General features: G+C 54.9%; 2 protein-coding genes across 6 annotated transcripts in view; both read right to left on the reverse strand.

The window, feature by feature from the left end:
• The window catches only part of MTMR4 (myotubularin related protein 4), a 61,859-nt gene extending 50,917 nt beyond the window's left edge, over positions 1-10,942 (reverse strand). The window contains exon 1 of one of the 3 annotated variants that reach the window (XM_083875342.1): positions 10,871-10,942. The gene's annotated coding sequence lies outside the window, so the exon portion shown is untranslated. Of the gene's footprint in view, positions 1-5,100; positions 5,232-6,130; positions 6,333-10,870 lie in introns of those variants that run through there. The other 2 variants (XM_083875343.1, XM_083875344.1) reach the window with 2 other exon arrangements.
• A 3,076-nt stretch (positions 10,943-14,018) lies between these two features.
• Positions 14,019-16,963, reverse strand: ABHD11 (abhydrolase domain containing 11). 3 transcript variants are annotated; one of them, XM_083875284.1, is made up of 6 exons: positions 16,892-16,963; positions 15,950-16,085; positions 15,678-15,855; positions 15,091-15,261; positions 14,812-14,993; positions 14,019-14,530 (listed from the first exon to the last, which is right to left on the reverse strand). In XM_083875284.1, the coding sequence occupies exons 2-6, from the start codon at positions 16,066-16,068 to the stop codon at positions 14,392-14,394; spliced, it is 789 nt and encodes a 262-aa protein (XP_083731410.1). In that variant the 5' UTR covers positions 16,069-16,085; positions 16,892-16,963; the 3' UTR covers positions 14,019-14,391. The 3 variants fall into 3 exon arrangements, with proteins under 3 accessions (XP_083731410.1, XP_083731409.1, XP_083731411.1); XM_083875283.1 differs by lacking the exon at positions 16,892-16,963 and having other exon boundaries at positions 15,950-16,302; XM_083875285.1 differs by lacking the exon at positions 16,892-16,963 and having other exon boundaries at positions 15,678-15,851; positions 15,950-16,159.
• Between the last annotated feature and the right edge of the window lie 1,090 nt (positions 16,964-18,053).

The following is an 18,053-nucleotide window of genomic DNA, read 5'->3' on the forward strand; positions in this document are numbered from 1 at the left end:
CTGGAATCTCCCCTGGGAGTCAACAGAAACAGTGTCTGAAAGCAGAAAATACTGCTTTTATTCCAGGTGATCACATGTCCTGTAACACTACTGGGATTCACAGCCCTGCAACAGCCTTGCTTCTAGTTCCAGCTGAGGCTCCTCAGCCCTGGAACCACATGCTGCTGGCTGGAGGCAGACCCTAGGCCACCATTCACCACAGGCAAAATTTCTAAGAGGGCCTGTTTTCTCCAAGGGTAGTTTTCTTCCATGGGAATAAAATGAAGCATCTTTTAGGATCCCACATAAACACATATGTGAAAAAGCTATGATCGAAACCACCAGCAGGTCTGAAAGGACAAGGAAGCATCAGGATTTATTCTGTTGACTCACCCAGACCAAGCCCAGTTTCCCCAGTAGCCTCCTCACAAGAGGATCCTGTGCCAGGCCCTGCAGCACTGACTCTTGAAACGTGGCTAGGAACACTAGGAAGCTCTGCTGAACACTCCTCCCTGCTCCTGGGGGAAAGCCAGTTCCTCTCCGAAACTTGCAATAACTGTGCCATCATCACTTTAAGTTCCCAGCTCCCCCCTTCACAGAAAGAACCTCTAAAACAGAGCAACAAACATCTCCTCAGGGCTTTTACAATCAAGCTACAGAAGACCACAAGAGGAGATGAAAACCCTTGAGAGCTGTTATTAGTAAGTTAAGAGCTCACTTTCAATTTCATGTCCAACCTGAGCACAGTCTGAGCTGTTGGCTCCCATGGAAACCCTGGATTTGTAGGCACTGTCTCCTGATGGTTTGTTACATCGACAGTCAAGACATCCTCCTTCCCAAGGAACCATCTCAGGGCTTTGTGTTGTCACAGCTGTTCTTCACAGCCAGGCAACAAACTTGGAAACTTGGCCTTCATGAGGCTTTTCTGGAGGTGGTATCCCTCCCAAAACCAAGCAATACCTCACCTGGTGTTTAATTCCCCTTTCCCACCCCAAGCCTCCAAAGTTTAAGAAGGTTAAACCAGAGCCTTTGGTCTTTAATTTCCAGGTATCTGGAGCCTTCAAAACTGGTTTGCACTTCAGCAATGGAAAATCCCATGAAGCCTTGCACACTGACCTGCTTTCATTAATAACCTCACCTCAAAGGATGTGGGTGGGTCAGCAAGTTCAGCTGAGCTTAAGTGCTCCCATCTCGTGCTCTCTCTAAGCACGAGCTTAACTGCTTCTAAAAACAGCGCTGGCCATGCCGGCCACTCCAAAGGCACTCTTAGAAAGGGAAATCCCCAGCCAATCGATACAAGGGAAGAGAAGGCAATTTGATATATATAGCAAGTCCCCAGCTTATCTAGCAGCAAGAGCTGCTCAAATTCACACATGCTGTCCCTTCCCTGCTGGCAGCTTCCAGCAGGACAAGGGGTGAAGGTGCCCACATGCTGAGCTCAGTACTGAGAAGAGCCAGAGGATTTATTCTCATCTGCTGCAATTCACACAGGGAACGGAACCTGGGATTTCTTCCCCTTAATAACTGACTATAATAAAACTCATTAAGGATCAAATTCCTACCCCTACAAGGTTTAGGACAAGACTGCAATGCATCAGACTTACTCTATTTAACACAAAGACAAATCTCAGGAAGCATTAGGATTTTTATCATCTTTGCCCAAACACAAAGCAGTTCCCCTCCTCCTGACACTGCATCACCTACACGCACTGATGGAACCCCATGGTCACTGAAACCAGTGGCAGCTCTATCAGCAATTCCAGCTGAATCCAAGTTTTCCCTAGCACTGTGTTTTCACTCCAGACCATGCTGCCACACAGGCCAGCATGCTGGGCTCCAGCCCCACAGCTCTGGAGAACAGACAGAATGACAAGCTGGATTCACAGCACTCAGTGAAACATGCCACTTCCCAGCTTCTACTGCTCCAGTATGAACCCTTTGCTGTGGGATTTTGGGGGGTGGGAGGAAGCAGGAGTGGCAGCACAAGGGCACTGGTATCCCACCCACTGGGGTGCTGCTCCCCAGGGAATTCCAACAGAGGAACTGGCTGCTCATTCCGGCTTCAGTTTTAGGTACTTCGTCATTAGTAAAACATGCTGAAAATGTGACTTCCTCTGCCACGAGACCTATTGAACCTTTTCACAGAAGTCTAAGAAACTTCCTCTTGTATGTCAATAAAAGACAAGCTTACAGGAAGAACAGTTCCTCTCAAACTTCTGGGAATTCCTTTAGTAAAAACACCTATTGAAGAAGGAACGATGCAGTGGAACAAAGAGAAAGAGAGGTGGGGGATTTACTTGTCCATAAGTCTGTGGTTTATTATAAAACAAAACTATGAATCCACTTCAGAGCACAGAACCACTTTTACTTCCTCTTTTTGCCTCATTTAGCAATGGCAACAAAAGCTCTCTGCAGAGTCTCCTAACGAGCCAAATCTGCACGGAACCTCTGCATTCAAGAGTTTCACATTAAAAAATAATCTCAATTTTCTCTCCTTGCTGAACAAAACAGGCTCTGTCTAGGATAATCTTATCCAGCATCCAAAGGTGCTTAGCTACCCGCTTTCATTTGGAAAGGTAGACACGAGACAGCAGAGAGGGATCCATCTGCTCACTGGCATACTCGGAAGGGTGGCACTCCCTGGAGAGTCCCAATAGATTAACTTTGCAATTCCAGAAAGGAGAAAGAGCAAAGAACAGGGTAAGGAAGACATAATCTTGTGTCAGCCCAAGGAAGTGCAAAGGACAGCAGGGAGGGAGGGATATGAGTCGCTTGCTGGCACATCCCAGCCCTGGCATCCACTCCCCATGGATCTGCATCCAGCCTGTGCTGGCTGCTTGCCGGTAACGTGGCATTCCCTCGGGCAGCTGCCTCCAATATGTCTCCAGGCTGCCCTATAACAACCACAGTACCTTGGATACTGGGAGCTACTGGCTCCCCAAGGAACACTCAGTGGTATGAGTCAGCCACAGGCACCAGAAAGGACGTGGCCAATTCTTCAAGCCATAGCAGGCCCATTCATTCATTCATTCAGTTCTTCTAATCATCTATGGTCTCAAAGTCCTGCAGAGGTTTCCCTGCAGCCCCTGCTCCTCCCTACATCCGTCAAATCTCAGCCTGAAGCAGCTCCACTAATTACCCCTTCCTGCACCAAGACTCATCCCTCACCTTCAGCAAGCAACAAAGCTCCTCTCCAACACAGTTCTTTGTGCTCCCAACCAGCTGTGGGACACAAAGGATCTGCTCTTCCAGGGCAATAATCCCCCGTATCATCACATCACACAGAAACAGCCAGCATCCCTGTGGAATGTTTATGGCAAAGATGAACTGTGCCCAGGTCACTCCTCCAAAAGACACTGCCCCAAACTACCCCTGGTGTTCTCACCAGGCATGGCAAACACCCACTCCAAGCATCCCAAGTGCCAGGAGGAGCAGAAGTGGAGCTGTCACAAAGCAAAGCTACTGCAGCAACAGCTTTGCTGAAGGGATCGATTCCCCCGCGGGCAGGAGCTGTTGACACAGCCCTGAGAGATGGTGCAATCCAGCAAAGCTGCAGGGAACACCTGAGACTTGCTCTTGATTCCCCTATGGGATTTCTGCACCCACCTCCAGTGCCTGGGAGTCTCCCACCACGGCCCCTTCCCTCACCATAGCAGTTCTAAAGAAAGATCCTCTATTCTATTCTTGCCATTATGTGCCCTTTCCCACAGGTTCAACACCCCCAGAAAATAGGGACTGCACAGCACAAACAGGCAGTTTTCCTTAGAAATCAAGGGACTTTCTCTTCCCATAGGCAGCTCTATCCAAACATAAAAGCTCAGGGCACAGCAGTAACAGACATTCAGAAGCCAGGGCAATTTCACCTGAGTTTTGCCTGAGTTAAGAGGCAGCAAGACCTTGAGCAGGGCAGCAGTGCAGGAGCTGGAGTGGGAACAGGAAGGATATTGTTATCCTGGGTATGATAAAACTCCCCCAAAGTAGTAATAAAATTACTTTATAAGGGCACTGTACCTTGTGAGCTTGTAGCATCAACCAAGGCTGGCAGTGTCAGAGCTAGCATCAGTACCAAAATTCCCAATCAGCTGCTAACCAATCAGTTCAGCTAGGCTACAACTTCTTCAGGAAGAGCCACTGCTGACCTCAGCTCTTGTCCCTCTCCCTGGACATGGTGTTATTCCCTCTTTCTGCAGAAGGGAAAGGGGCAGCAGGCAGAGTCCCTGGCACTTTGTGGAAACCAGATCTAGAGGAGATGTTTCCTTGCTGCAAGCAAGATGAGAATTCTTGTTGCCCAGGCTCCCTCTCACTGTATCCACTCTCCCCTGGCTGGGTTTGCACACACATCCAGGCCTCGAGATATCACCTGATTGTCGGAGGAGGTATGTAGACACAGGGAACCTTCTTTTCCCAGAGAAGTTACCTCTTGTGAAGGGGTGGATATGAAAAGCACAAGCCAGGACCTCTTGACAGCAAAATATTAAGCACTAGCACTTTCCAGGAGCTGCAGATCTCCCCTCCACAGCAGGCAGGTGATGAAGAGCCCAGTGCAGGTGAGACAGACTGTTTGCAGAGGACTGAGAAGAGTCTTGTTTAAGAGCACAAAGGATCCAAACACACAGAATGAAAAGCTGATACCCCAGAAGGAGGAGCCAAAGTTAATCCCGCTGTCCATTGGGATTGGAGGGAAATGGCTGTCCTGGAGCACACAGACAGACACTCATCACACCAGAACTCAGCAGCAGTTCCCCAAGTCACAAGGACCACAGCTTTTAAAAAAATAAAGCAGCACTGAACTATAGCATCAAAGGAAATAAATCCCACATATAGAGGACATAAAAGTCTCAGGCTGTAAGAAACCCTGCAGCAGTACTGGAGAGGGAATGTATGGCTGACAAGGGTCCAGACCTACCCAAAAGCATAGGAAAGTTGACAAGAGGATACAAATCATGAACTGTACCTCAGCACAACCAGAGGAAACTTTAACACCCCAGGCCACTGGGAATGTACCACAGACACAGCATCCTCAGTGGTACATAAAGCAGCTTGAAAAACATCTCTGGTGTTTCCAGAGGAGCTCAGCAACTCCCACTTTGGTGTGTTTCTTCCCACCAAATCCCCAAATACCTCACAGCTGTTCTTCCACCACCCAACACAGACTCCGTCCTGGCACATACAGGCTGCTCCATCCCACATCCAACTCCAGCCTCCCCAGGCCTCATGCCTGAAGAGACTCATTTCCACTGCCCCAAGCCTGAACTCCAGGGCAGCATAAACATTTTGGCCTGTATCCACATGCCATGGGCTTGCTCCAAAGTCTTCAGCAAGAACAGAACATTTTAGCCTTTGGAAGTTCAGTCTGCCATTTGGGAAGGAAGGCAGAAGTGCCTCTGCCTCTGGCTGCAGCCCCGACCTGGGGGAGGCAGGAAGGGGGTGTTGTCTGGTTGAAAAGCAGAAGTGAGTATAAGCCCAAACGATGCTGACTGGGGTGAAAAGTAACAACTTCAGGGCTCCTCACATCCTCCTAAAGCTCCTCCTGAGCACCCTGGGTCACGAGGCACCTGCAGGGTGATGAAGCTGCCAGGTGGTGCTGGCAGCCAAGCTGAGCTGCAGGAAGCATGGGCACAACCCAGGCTCCAGGCTGGCCTCCAGCCACGCCCTCCCAGGGCACCCTCGCTGAGATGTTCTTCAAACTGGGTGCAAGTGCCTCATGAAAGAGATACTAAACAGGACAATGGCTGCTCTCCTTCCCATTAAAACAGGTCCCACCTGGCTCTGCCACACTGGTGGCCCTGAGTGCTATGTGCCAGTCATGCTCCTGCAATAAGGAGACTTCTGTTGAGTCCTTTGAAAGATTTAAAAAAAAAATTGATTGTGAATCCAGGCAGCACAGTTGAAACAACAGAGACAACTGAATAGATTCATGCTGGATTGCCACAAGGCATTCATCCACTCGGGGGAAGCTGTCTACTTCAACAAGTTTCTAGAATAAAACAAACCAACAAAGCCCTCTGAAGCTTCCAGAAGGAACAATGCAAACTGCAGCCCTTGCTCACTCGGAGCAGTCCTTGGTTTCAGCAGGGAACATCAGGGAAAGGCTGGCAGAGCCTAAGCAATTGAACTGACTTTAGAGTAGAAAAGCTTTAAGGGTCCTTACCATAAAGCTGTTACCCACAGGCAGTGCCATGTCCAAGCATGTTCTGAGAACAATTCCACAATTTCATTTTGCAGTGAAGAACTGGTCAGGTTGGAAAAGGAACAGGGACTCCACTTCCCAGCCAGTGCTGTTCTGACAGCATGAAACGGCAGAAAGCTGAGCTCCAGAGAACACCCCACTGCAATTCTGGGCTTAAGTTCAGCTATAAGACTTTGCCCCCAAGCAGATAAGTTGTGAGCCATCTCTACCTCTGTCCCTGCTGCCAGCACAGGCTCCTCCAAAGCAGGGAGGAGCTCATAGTGGTCAGCAACCTCAGCAAGAATCACCAGATTTGGCTCCTGCTTCATCTCAGACAGTGGTACCCAAAACGTCACCTGTACTTTGCTATTAGAACATTCCCACCTATCTTATTTCTACCAAACCCATTCCCAAGGCTTAGGAAAACCTCAATCCTAACTGCCATCCTTCCTGTGAAGGCTGTGCCTATCTCTGTGGTGGGATCAGACCCGCACCCTTGTAAGAGACAAAGCAGTGTTTCTGTCCGCCAGGAAAACAAATGTTGGCAAAAGCAGAACTCTGCTGTGGCCAGAGCCAGCCGACCTTCCTGGGTGTGCAGTGCCTGAGATCAGCTGTACCACACACACTGCTAAGCAAACACTCCACCTAGAAGTGAAGCAACAGGATCCACGAGAGAAAGCAGATCAGGAATGCTCTCCATCCGAGACTAAAGGGAATAAAGAGCCTACAAATGCTCACAGCATAAAAGGAAACCTCTGAGGCCAGAAACTTGATACATGTTGAAACAGAATATACCGACATATAACTCTCCTCCCTTGGGATAAGCCATGGGCAGGCTTCTCCCTCTTGAACAAGAAATTTGAGGGCATCTCTCAACTGAGAAAGGGCAACACAGACAAAGTAATAAGTAACAACAAAGGCCTTATGGCTGTTAAAGGTGGGAACTGTTAGTTAAGTTCTGCTGATGCTCTGTCCCGGTAAAGTTGCCTCTGTTGGGAAAGGCCGAGGCTGCTCCCAGACCCACCACATACAGATCACTGCACAACATTGCAAAACACACTCCAAAAAACTATCCTCACAATTCAATTCCCACCCCACCGGGAAGGGGCTCCTCCAGCTCTGAGGCAAACCCATGTATGTCAGAATGACCAGAGGCTGCACATCAAACCTCAGCACATGTGTCACAATCTCTCAGCAGCCCAGGACTGACCAAACTAGAGAGAAAGGAAAGAAAGTTGGAAGGAAACAGGTAAGAGGGAATGTGTGCAACTCAAAGAGGACTCCAAGAGCTCAGGATCTGAAACAAGGGTGCCCCACTATCAGCACAGGCTTCCTGGCAGGAACACGGGCTCATTTAAACAGGATTCAGCCACTGAACATGTTTCAGATTCATTTCAGCTCACATTCCCAGAAATGAGCCAGTTTCCCAGTGCAGCGCCGGCACATCCAGCAACACAGTACACTGCTGCTGCCAGAGCCTCCCAGTCAATCCCCCCCCTGAGGCTCTGGCTGAAAAATCAAAGCACCTTGCACCACAGCAGTTTCCTTCTGGGCAGAAATTCAATATCTCAAGGGAAAGTATCCCCCTTTCTTTGGATACAGCTCTGGGCCACAAGGTGTGGACACAGTTGTACTCATTGATTTGAACAGGACAGGGACCAAACCACCCTGGAAAGTAGGCCTGAGCAGGCATTTGCTATTTATAAGCTAATCATCTGATCCCTCCGGAGGGAAATCCTATCCTTTGGGGCTGTTGGGAGTTTGTGGAACTGCAGGAGCGTCAGAAAGGAACAGAAGGGAAGCGATTACATTGGCCAGGAGTGTGCGCCAAGTGACCAGACAAAATTCCTCCCTGCTCCCTCACAGCCTCAGCATCCTCCCGAAGAACAGGCCAGGGACTACAAGCAGGGATTAATCTATTATGCTGATTTTCTAAGAGTAAAGTAATTTTTAATAGGTCTCAACTCCATTCATCATTATCTAAAAAGGGCCCTGAACTAGTTCTGCAAAGAGTGACAAGTCTCATAGTAAGAGCGAACCTGAAACCCAAAAATACAAGGAAACTGGCTGGCTGGAGCTGCCTTGGAAGGGGAAAGGTATGAGCTTTCATAAATCCTTGATAATTACTAATTCCTTGGGGGAGCGTGCCTGTCCTGGGAAGTTGAGTGTTATGTGCAAGTATGCAACATTGGTTTTTTTTCCTTCTATTCACTTTTCTCTCTGATAAAAATAACCTGGGTTAGATGACACTGCTGTATTTTCTCATGAAACAATGCTCAGTCATTTCCAACACCACTGCACACACTCAGCACAATGACACACACTCCAAAACAGTCTCAGTTCTCTCTACCCTCCTTCTTCGTCACCTACCAAAGTATTACTGAGAACAACACTCTCCCTCCACTGACAGCAGCCTCTGAAACAAACCGGACAGCAAAGAGGAATGGAACTAGCTCTGTCTCAAACAGCATAGACTAAAACTACTTCTCTTGGAGGAGAAGGCCCAATTCCCAGAGTAATCCTCACAAACAGGGCAGACTAGTCATCCAGGCCTGGCACCTGCCTCCAGGTGAGCAAAGCTCAGTGAGACACAGGCACCAGGCTGAGAAAAGGCTGCTCACATCATCCCTGTGCTCCCCCCAGTGCTGGCACAAGGGAGACTTTGAGAAGCCCCACATAAACAAAAAACAAAAGCAGGCCAGTGCATATTTGGCAGATTGAGATCACAATAAAAGCTGGCACAGCAGCATTCTCCAAAGTCTCTGTGGCAAGATCTGCCCCTAAAGCTTCCCTTGATTTGGGTTTTGGGCTTGTTTTGTTTTGTTTCTTTTAGCTTGTTACAACCGAATCTGACAGGTAAATTACACTGTTATTGAGATAGATGGGCTGAAAGGACCTTGCCACAAAACCCACAGCAGTGACACCTCTGAGAAAATTTCCCATTTAAGGCTGTTGAGAAAAATCTGTCACAGACAGATAAACAGATTCCCAAGAATGCAGCAAAGAAAAGGGGAACTCAGATGTTCCTAGAAATTTGTAAGTGAGACTTTTACATTTATTTCCCAGTTTACTTAGATGTCCATCTTCCAGAACACTCGCTGAAAGACACCACAGCCACCTCAGAGATGCCAAGCAGAGCAGACCCCAAACTCCTGAGGCTGTGAGCCCTGCTGCTTTTATTAAAAAAAGAAAAATATGGAGCCTCCATGTAAAAGCTGGCAGCCAATATAAAGTCATTGCTGACTTACAGAAGGAAGTTTGTTCTCATGCTTGCATCTCTATCACCTAAAGATAAACATTTTGGATTCCACATACACATCCCCAGACCATCCAGACTGAATTCCCAGTGTCCAGCCCCTGTTCCCCATAAGCAGATGCAGACTAGCCAGATCTTCTCTCAAGTTCTTGCTGGAGGAAGCAGATGGAGTACTCCCAGCACCACATGGCAGCTTTTTTCACCTTTAATCCCACCTCATACATCACCAAACTCTGCTTATCTTTCCAACAGCTTTGAACCACACACAAGCACCAAACCTGGGCAGAGCAGCTTTTGCACCAGTGTGCAAGCTGAGTTAGCACTGTCTCTCCTCCTCAATGAGGTACCAAAGACCACCTCCAGCCCAGCTCCCTGTGTTCAACATATTTATGAACTCAAGCAAAATTTCCTGCTTCCCAGGACAGATCCCACTTCTCCCTCGTTTCTCTGTTCCCATTTCAAACTCTTCCTTGAAGTCTGCTTTCTCTGGTAAAACACGCGTGGTCTCCCCAAAGTCCAGTGCCAAACTAACCAGGCCACAGCGTGGGATTCTCATTTCCCATTTTCTGCTCAGCACTCTGAGTTGCTCATGCAGTTCATTAGCTTTAAGCTGTCAGCTTCCTTCAAGTCATTACCAAAATCACCGTCAGGATCCTTATGAGACAGTTAACATAACGTGCCCAATAACATTCTAGGAACTCCCAATTTAACTCGGATTATTATTTTGAGTTCATCCCACTTCGGTAAATTCAGCAGGAAACCTCAAAGGCATCGCATCAGCTGCTTTAGGGAAGCCAATGTTTACAACACAGTTAGCTGAGGGGGTTCTAAATAAATGTCAAACCCGCATCACCATCTCCACACCAAACTCCAGCCCCCCGCAGTTCCAGCAGAGAACCAGTTCCCACCCAATACGGAGGCACCTGCTGGAAACAGCCGTGCGTGGCCTGCAGCGGGGCACCGGGCAAACCCCACCGCAGGCCAAAAAGAACCAGTTCGGTGCCGCTACTCGGGCTCTCTGTGGCACAAGAACCTCCCACCCGCCAGCCGCTTCCAGGCGGGACGTGCACGGCCCGGTACGGGCGGGCAGGAGAGGGAGGAGAGCCACGCCCGCAGCCTGGGCCCGGGAAGGGCTCGGGGCCCGGGGAAAGGCTCGGGGCCCGCGGCAGGGCCGGCCCCAGCGGGAGCCTCGCGCCCGGCTCCTCGGTCTGACTGCCATCGTGCCTCCCCCCACCGGCGGCACCGCGGAACCTCCGGTGCAGCCTGGCGGGGCCGCCGCCGCCTCCGCGCTGCTGCCACCGGGCGGTGCCGCCCCTCGCGGACAGGCCCCGGGGAGGCCACGCTCACCGGGAGGCGGGGAGTAGGAGCGGGGCCGTGGCCGGCAGCGGCCCGAGGAGCGGCGCCGGGTGCCGGGGAAGGCGGGAAGGGAACGGGGGCGGGGGGGTCCCAGGCAGCCCAGGCCTCACCTGTCCCGGCGGGTCCCGCCCGGCTCCGGCCGCGCCGCTCCCGCCTCTGCCGCGTGCAGCTCCCGCCCGGCCCTCCCCGCTGGCCCGCGCGCCCCGACCAATCAGCGCTCGGCACCGCCGGCGCCACCGACCAATCCGCGGAGAGAACGCGTCCCCGCCCAGCGCCACCGGCCGCCAGGCCACGCCCGCCCACCCTCCCGCCAGGCCTATCCCGTGACACGAGAGGGGGCGGTGCCCGGCGCCCGACGACCAATGAGAAATCACAGCGCGTCCCGCCGCAGCCAATCGGCGGGCGGACAGTGCCGTCCCTCAGAGAGGGCGGGCAGGCGGGCGGCGGGAGAGGGGGAGTGGCCCCGGTTACAGGGACACTCCCTCAGAGGGCTCTCGGGGCCCGATGGGCCTCGGTCCCGGGCAGCGCCCAGGGGAACAGCCTTTGGGCATCGGTGGAGCGCGGCCGTTTCCAGTGCCTTGGCCGGGACAGGATAGCGCGGGGTCGCTGCCTCCGGGCCAGGCCCCGCCGTCGACGGAAGCCACCTGAACGATCAAGGGGTCGTGAGGCCTTCCCCGTTCCATCGCCCCGCTCAGCCTCGGGCAGCTGCTCCTTCTGTCTGCCTGGATGTGCCTCCCCCGGGGCTGGAAGGCCACTGCCCCTCGCCTCGTCCTTGCGTTTCCCGATCCTTGGCGTTACTTCTGCCCTTCACATCCTCGGCCTGCCCTGCGGAACAGCCCCGCTAGTGTAGTTAGGGGGCAATCTCAGGCTTTCTCACAGCCCAGGTTTTACATTCCAGGATCCTGTGGGCTGCATCACAGAATAGTTGAAACTGGAAGGGACGTATGGAGATCACCCAGTCCAACCCCCCCTGCCGAGGCAGGGTCACCCAGAGCAGGTGACGGGAACGCACCGGGTGGGTTTGGAATGTCTCCAGAGAGGGAGACTCCACGCCCTCCCTGAAAGGCTGTTCCAGTGGTCTCAGCTGCCAGCATGAGGTGCAACTTCCCGAGGAAGTGCCTCTCTGCAGCCTCTGGAAATGATGAGCTGAACCCAGCCCCAGTCAGGTCTGGAGGGTTTGAGAGTGTGCACAAAGGGATGTTGGTCCTCGACAGAAGACAACCATCCCTTGCCTGGTGCCAGCTGTGAGCGGAGCTGTCCCGGCCCTGGCTCTGAGAGGTGCAGGAGGGAGCTTCCTCCTTGTCCTGCAGATGCTGAATCCTTGCAAATGCATTGCCTCGGGCGATTTCCCTGGGAAAAATGTGTGGGAAAATCGGGAGGTAGGCGATTGCAGAAAAAGCCTCTGGGCTGGAAAATGAAGGAGGGAGCAGCACCTTGAGTTGGCAGTTGGGCAGGAGTAGGTAGAGAGATGATGGAGAGGAGGCAGCACTTGGAGGGAGTGGTGGGACAGCTGGAGCTCTGATGTGGGGCAGATGGTGCCATCCTGAAGAGGAGCTGCTCCAGAATGTGCAGAAAGAGTCTGGAGAGCATGTGAGCAACCCACTGATCTCTGGGATGCTGGACAACCTGCTGACCCAAGGGGTTCTGAGACTGTAAGGTGGAAAAGGATCAATGCAGGATTCCTTGGATAAGGCTTCACTCATCAAACACTGTGCTTTGGGAAGGGCACCAGGACCAGCTAGATCTTCACTGACAGCCTCAGGATGGTGGAGCAGCTGGGTCTGAGCTGACTCAGGTGAGAGATGAAGGGCCGTGGTATGCTCCTGGCCAGAGCCTCCAGTGGATGCTAGTTTTGCCTGGGGAGTCAGCTGTATCTCTGGAGGCATCAGCACCCTGACTCTTGATGGGCACAGAGCTCAGTGAGTTGGTACAGCCTATGGCATCTCTCGTACCACCAGACACATACCTGGATGTGCCCCTGGGATGTCTCTTGATTCCCTGTACCCTTCTCATGTAGGAAACAAGAGCTGCTCTCACTTCTCCCTGCTGTCTCTCTCACCACAGGTCTGACAATGCTTCCCTATGCTCCCTGAGCAGATGCCATCGCAAGAAAGGACTACAGTGTTCTGGAAACTCTACCACTTCTCAAGCCACTCATCTCCTGCCATGGTGAGACTCTTCACCTTGCACCTTGTAACTGCCTTTTGTCTGTACCCCAAACCTGGTACCTGGCCAGCAGGAAGGAGTGGGGAGAAATCCCCCACTGATCCTGGGCTCGAGCTCATGGCTCGGTCCAAAGGTCTTGTGTGCTGATAGCTGGGGCCAGACTCCACCCCTAGCTGGCTAGTGGCGCCCAAGGAGCTCGTTTCAGTAGCTCGTGACTCTGGAGCTTATTGGTCTGATGTTCTTCACAGGAAAAAAATAATACACAGAGAGCAAAACTGTTTGAATTTAGGGGGATACAGATAAAAACTCAATGCCAATGCAACCCAGCTCCTAAGAGAAGCTGAGAAGGGAAGGGAAGGGAAGGGAAAAGGGAAGGGAAAAGGGAAGGGACAAGAACAGCTCTGCAGAAATGCAGCAAATCTCCAAAGCAGTCCCTGGTGCCCATTCTGCTAAGCAACTACAGCCAGACCTGGAAAAAAACATCCTCAGTCTTCTGCCTTCCCTCCCTTTTGGGGTCTCCGAACAACCCCAAACTAAGCAAACTCATCTCAGGAAGGAGGAGACACCTGGCTCTGGAGCAGCAAAAGCAGATTGTTAGTGTTTCTACTGTCCACACACAGAGAGTGTGCCCGTTTGTGACAGAGATGATATGTTACCCCCATAGTCACTTCTGCCCTGTCCCTGGCTTTGCCCATTGTCCAATAAAGGGATTTTTGCAGCAGACACTCTGCTCCTCTGCCTCCAGCCCATGGTGGGTGAGCATTATGCTGCCTCGGGAGAATGCAGAGCAGGTGGGAGGGGAGAAATTGTCAGGAGCTCTGCCTTTGGGACAGCCTGGGCAGACAGGCTCCTTGCTTAGGAAGCAGATTCCCCCACTCCCCAATCCTTAGACTGCCCCAGGCATAGAGCATGGATATGTTTCCCCCTGGGAGCCAAGGTCATACCTTCGTCTCACGTGCATTGCTCCCACAGATTGTCACATTAGGGCCCAGTCCAGCTGTCATCTCCCACCACCATCCCTGCTGCCAATGGAGAACCCCCTCCTATGCGCCCCACATGTGCCCTGCTCTCCACGCTCACACCCAACCCCTGTTCTGCCTTGGCACGGATTCAGCTTTATTGCACATTCTGCAAAGTCACAGCCAGATCCATGGAAGAGTCTGGGAGCAGAAAAATGAGAGGGTTCTTCTCCCTTTCTGTTTGCCTGACATCCCCATGCAGGCAATGTCCTGAGCCTGTGCCACCCTATGTCCCTCCAAGGTGGCAGGAGATCTCAGCAGGATGCAGGTGCCTCTCTGTTCTGGCTGCAGGAGGATCAGGATGGACAAAGATCTTTCAGGCAGGATGAGACTGCAGTGAGGGCAGCCAGGCCCAGCTGAGCCCATCCTCAGAGCCCAAGCCCTGTGTCACTGCCCAGAGCTCCTCAGGAACCACATGGTCCTTGCAGAAACCCTGGTCCCCAGTGCTACAGCTGTGGCAGGAAATTGAGGACAGCAGTGATGAATTCTTCAAATTTATCCTGATGGACTATGTGGCCTGCACCTTTAATATACTGGATTTCTGCTTTGGGGAAGAGGCGTTGGATCTCTGGGTAGTCTGTGGAGCTGCAGGACAAGGGAACATGCCATGATCAGAGGTCCCTCCTGGTGTCTTCCCCCACCCTCCCCAAGCAGAGGGTGATCCCAGGTATGACTCCTTCCCTGTTGGGAAAGCCCAGGGGGCCTCCAGGTTGCCCCTCACTCCAGCTTGTTGGTGTCACCGGCTTCTGGAGGAACAGCCCTTGCTCAGGACCTTCCCCCTCTCGGGAGCTCCTCCCACCTTTGGCAGCTGCAAAGAGCACAAAAGGTCAAACCACAGGCCTGGAATCACTTCTCTCCAGTCTCACCTGATATAGGGCGAGTCGGACCCTCCTAAGAAGAGTGCAGGACCAGGATACGGCTTGTGGAAGACAGGGAAGTTCATGAGATCCACCAGGTGCCGGGAAATAGCCTCCAGGTTCACCCGCCACACGTAGCGGCCCTCCACCTCCACCAGGTTGGTGAGGAGGAACTGTCTCAGCTGTGGGAGCTGCCATGGAAAGGGATCATGCGCTCTTCAGTAAGAGCAACAAAGCAGGATGTCCTGGCACCCTCCATCCTCCTGCATCTCCCACAGGATTTCCCACCTTGACCACAGGCTGCAGCTGGTCATCTGCCAGCTGGCGTGCTGCTGAGCGGGACAGCCCCGCCGGGACCTTCACCTCCTTCATGGCCGAGACGTAGGCAGAGAATTCGGACACGGGGGCAGTTGAGCCAGGACCAATGTCTACAGAGATGAGGCGCTCCACCAGGTCTGGCTGGAGACACAAGCAGAGCAGATCAGATGCCAGGATCTTCCAAGATCTCCCCAGTGGGAGTAGGCACAGGGCTCCACTCCCAGTCAGATTGCCTGGAGGCTCTTAGCTCGCTCCTGTCTCAGCAGAGACCTCCATGTGCCCCTCCCAGAGTCGTTGTGCTTGGCACAGATCTCCAAGCTTCCTCACAAAACGTGCTGGAGGGACAGGGCAGAGCATGGGCTGCTGGACATAGATTTGCTCCTGCTCCCGTAGCCTGGCTGTATGGGACAGCACCCACCCTGATACAGACAAGTCCCTGTGAAGCTGAGGCAAGGCTGGCACCAGTGAACAGTCTCAGAAGGTGCCATCCCCTTCCTACAGCCCCCCCTAGAACTACCTGAGGCTGTGTCCCCACTCCCACCCCTGTGCCTCCTGACCCGCTGCAAGGCCAGCGTCATGGCCGTCTTCCCCCCCATGCTGTGTCCCACGAGGATGCACTTGGTGATGCCCAGGCGGCTCAGGAGGTGCTGCACATCCAGGCTCATTGCTTCATATGTCATCACGGGGCTGTGGGGGCTGCTGCCATGGTTCCGGGCATCCACTGTCAGCACCTGCCTGGGCAGGGGCAGCGTGTCACCCCAGGGACTGCCCACCATGACTCCAGACCCCTCCCTGTGTGCTGTGCCTCCCCCCACCCACTGGGTCTCACCTTGCCACTACCACGGCGGACCAGTGTCTTGGCCACTGTCTGGAAATTGCCATGGCTGCCAAAGAGCCCGTGGAGCAGGACGAGGGGTGGCTGATCCCTGCGACCCTCCACCTCCACATGGGCCAGGGGCACTGCACTGTAAGGAGACGGGCATGGGGCATGGCCAGAGGTGCAGGAAGTGAGCCTGGTCCCTCTGCCCAGCCCTGGTGAGGCACATTTGGAGTGTTATGTCCAGTCCTGGGCTCCTCAGAAAAAGGGAGAACATGGAGTTCCTGGAGTGGGACCAACGCAGGCCGTGAGGATGAAGAAGGACAGGAGCATCTCCATGTCCAGAAAAGGCTAAAGGAGCTGGGGCTGTTCAGTGTGGAGGAGCCCCAGCTGAGAGGGGCCCTCAGCCCTGGGTGTCCCTGGTTGTCCCTGTGTGCAGGGAGGGCAGAGCAGGGCCCAGGCTCTGCTCCAGGGCCCAACAGTGGCACCAGAACCACGGGCAGGGACTGAGCCCAGCAATTCCCCCTGCACAGGAGGCACAACTTCTGCCCTGGGCAGTGCCCAGCCCTCAACAGGCTGCCCAGGGAGGGGCTGGAGTCTCCTCAGCGGGGATATTCCAGAGCCCTCTGGACACAATCCTGTGCCCTGTGCTCTGGGATGGCCCTGCCTGAGCAGGGACCTGGCACCAGTGACCTGCTGTTATCCCTTCCAGCCCGGCCCAGCCTGGGGCTCTGTGGAAGCGCGGGCAGAGCTCGGTCACGGGCAGGCGGGGAAAGGGGCGTGGCTATAGGGGGCGTGGTCACACAGCCCACCGCCCGTGTGGGCACCACGATAAAGGAGTGCGGCTTCCGGGAGGTGTGGCCAGCCCCCGTGTGACGGCCACGCCCCTGCTCACAGGATTTCCCCCCCCTCCGGCACCCCTTCCGCCCCGCCCGGGCGCGGCCGGAGCCTTACGTGGCCACGGAGCGGGCGGCGGCGGCGGCGGGGTGCGGGACGGAGCGCGGGAAGGGCGGCGGGGCGGGGGCGCGGAGCAGCCGGCGGAGCATCATGGCGGCGGCGGCGGCGGCGGCGGCGGCGCGCGGGCCCTGACGCGCCGTGGGCGGGCGGCCCCGCCCCTGCCCCTGCCCCGCCCAGCGTTGGCGGGCGCCCCCCCGTGGCGGGACGGCGGCAGCGCGCGTGCGGGGCGGGCCGGTGTCGGTGCCGCCCCCGCGGAGCGAGCAGCGGTCAGGGGGTCGGGCTTCGGGGGAAGGGAGCCGGGCGTGGCGGCTCCCCCCGGCCGCTGGGGTTGCGCGGCTCTCTGCCGCCCGCTGCCGCCCGCAGGCACAACGGGACCGGCCGGTTCAGCGCCGCGCTCGTCGCCCCGGGCCGCGCTTCCCCCGGGCCCGGCCCCGCGCTCCTGCGGTGGCTCTCGCCCCTTTGTCCCTTTGTCCCTGGCCGCTGGAGCGTGGCGGCGGGAGGGAGGGAGGGAGCGGCCGGGCAGGGCGGCCTCGCCCCAGCGCGGCTCCCGGGCGAGGAAGCGCCTGGCGGCCCCCCCGGCGGCCTCAGACTTTGCACTGCAATCAGGGAGTGTCCCTGCGGCGTCCAGCGGCTCCCTCCGCTGCTCCTCGCCCCGACCGCTCGCCGAGAGCTGCCCCTGGAGTGCGGGGGACAGAGGGTCCCCACCCCGGGCACGGACACTCGGTGCGGAGGGAGGGGGCTGCGCTGAGCCCTCTGTCCCGGCCCGGTACCCCTCGGGGGCTGCCGCAGCGGGGTGTGCCCTGGAATGCGGTGTTCCCCCTCCCCGCGCCCACCTGGACTGTGCCGCACATCCCAAGGACATTCGGGTACCAAAACAGGACACGTTTATTGACAAATGTAACCGGTACAGACCACGCGTAACAGGGACAGGCGGTGCCGGGCCAGCAGCAATGGGGGGGACACAGCAGGGGGGCACCGTCCCCGTCCCGTCCTCATCCCGCCCCATCGGCGTGGCGGGACCTCGCCGGGCGCCGCTTCTCCCGCCGGCCCGAAACTGCCTCGTGTTTAACCGAAACCGTCTCTATTTACACAGCCCGGCCCTGACCCCGCAGCCGTCCCCGTCCCCTCCTTCGCGCCCCCCCCCCCCGCCCCGGCGCTG

This window comes from Zosterops lateralis, assembly GCF_965231275.1.
Source record: "Zosterops lateralis genome assembly, chromosome: 19".
Taxonomy (NCBI): Eukaryota; Metazoa; Chordata; class Aves; order Passeriformes; family Zosteropidae; genus Zosterops; species Zosterops lateralis.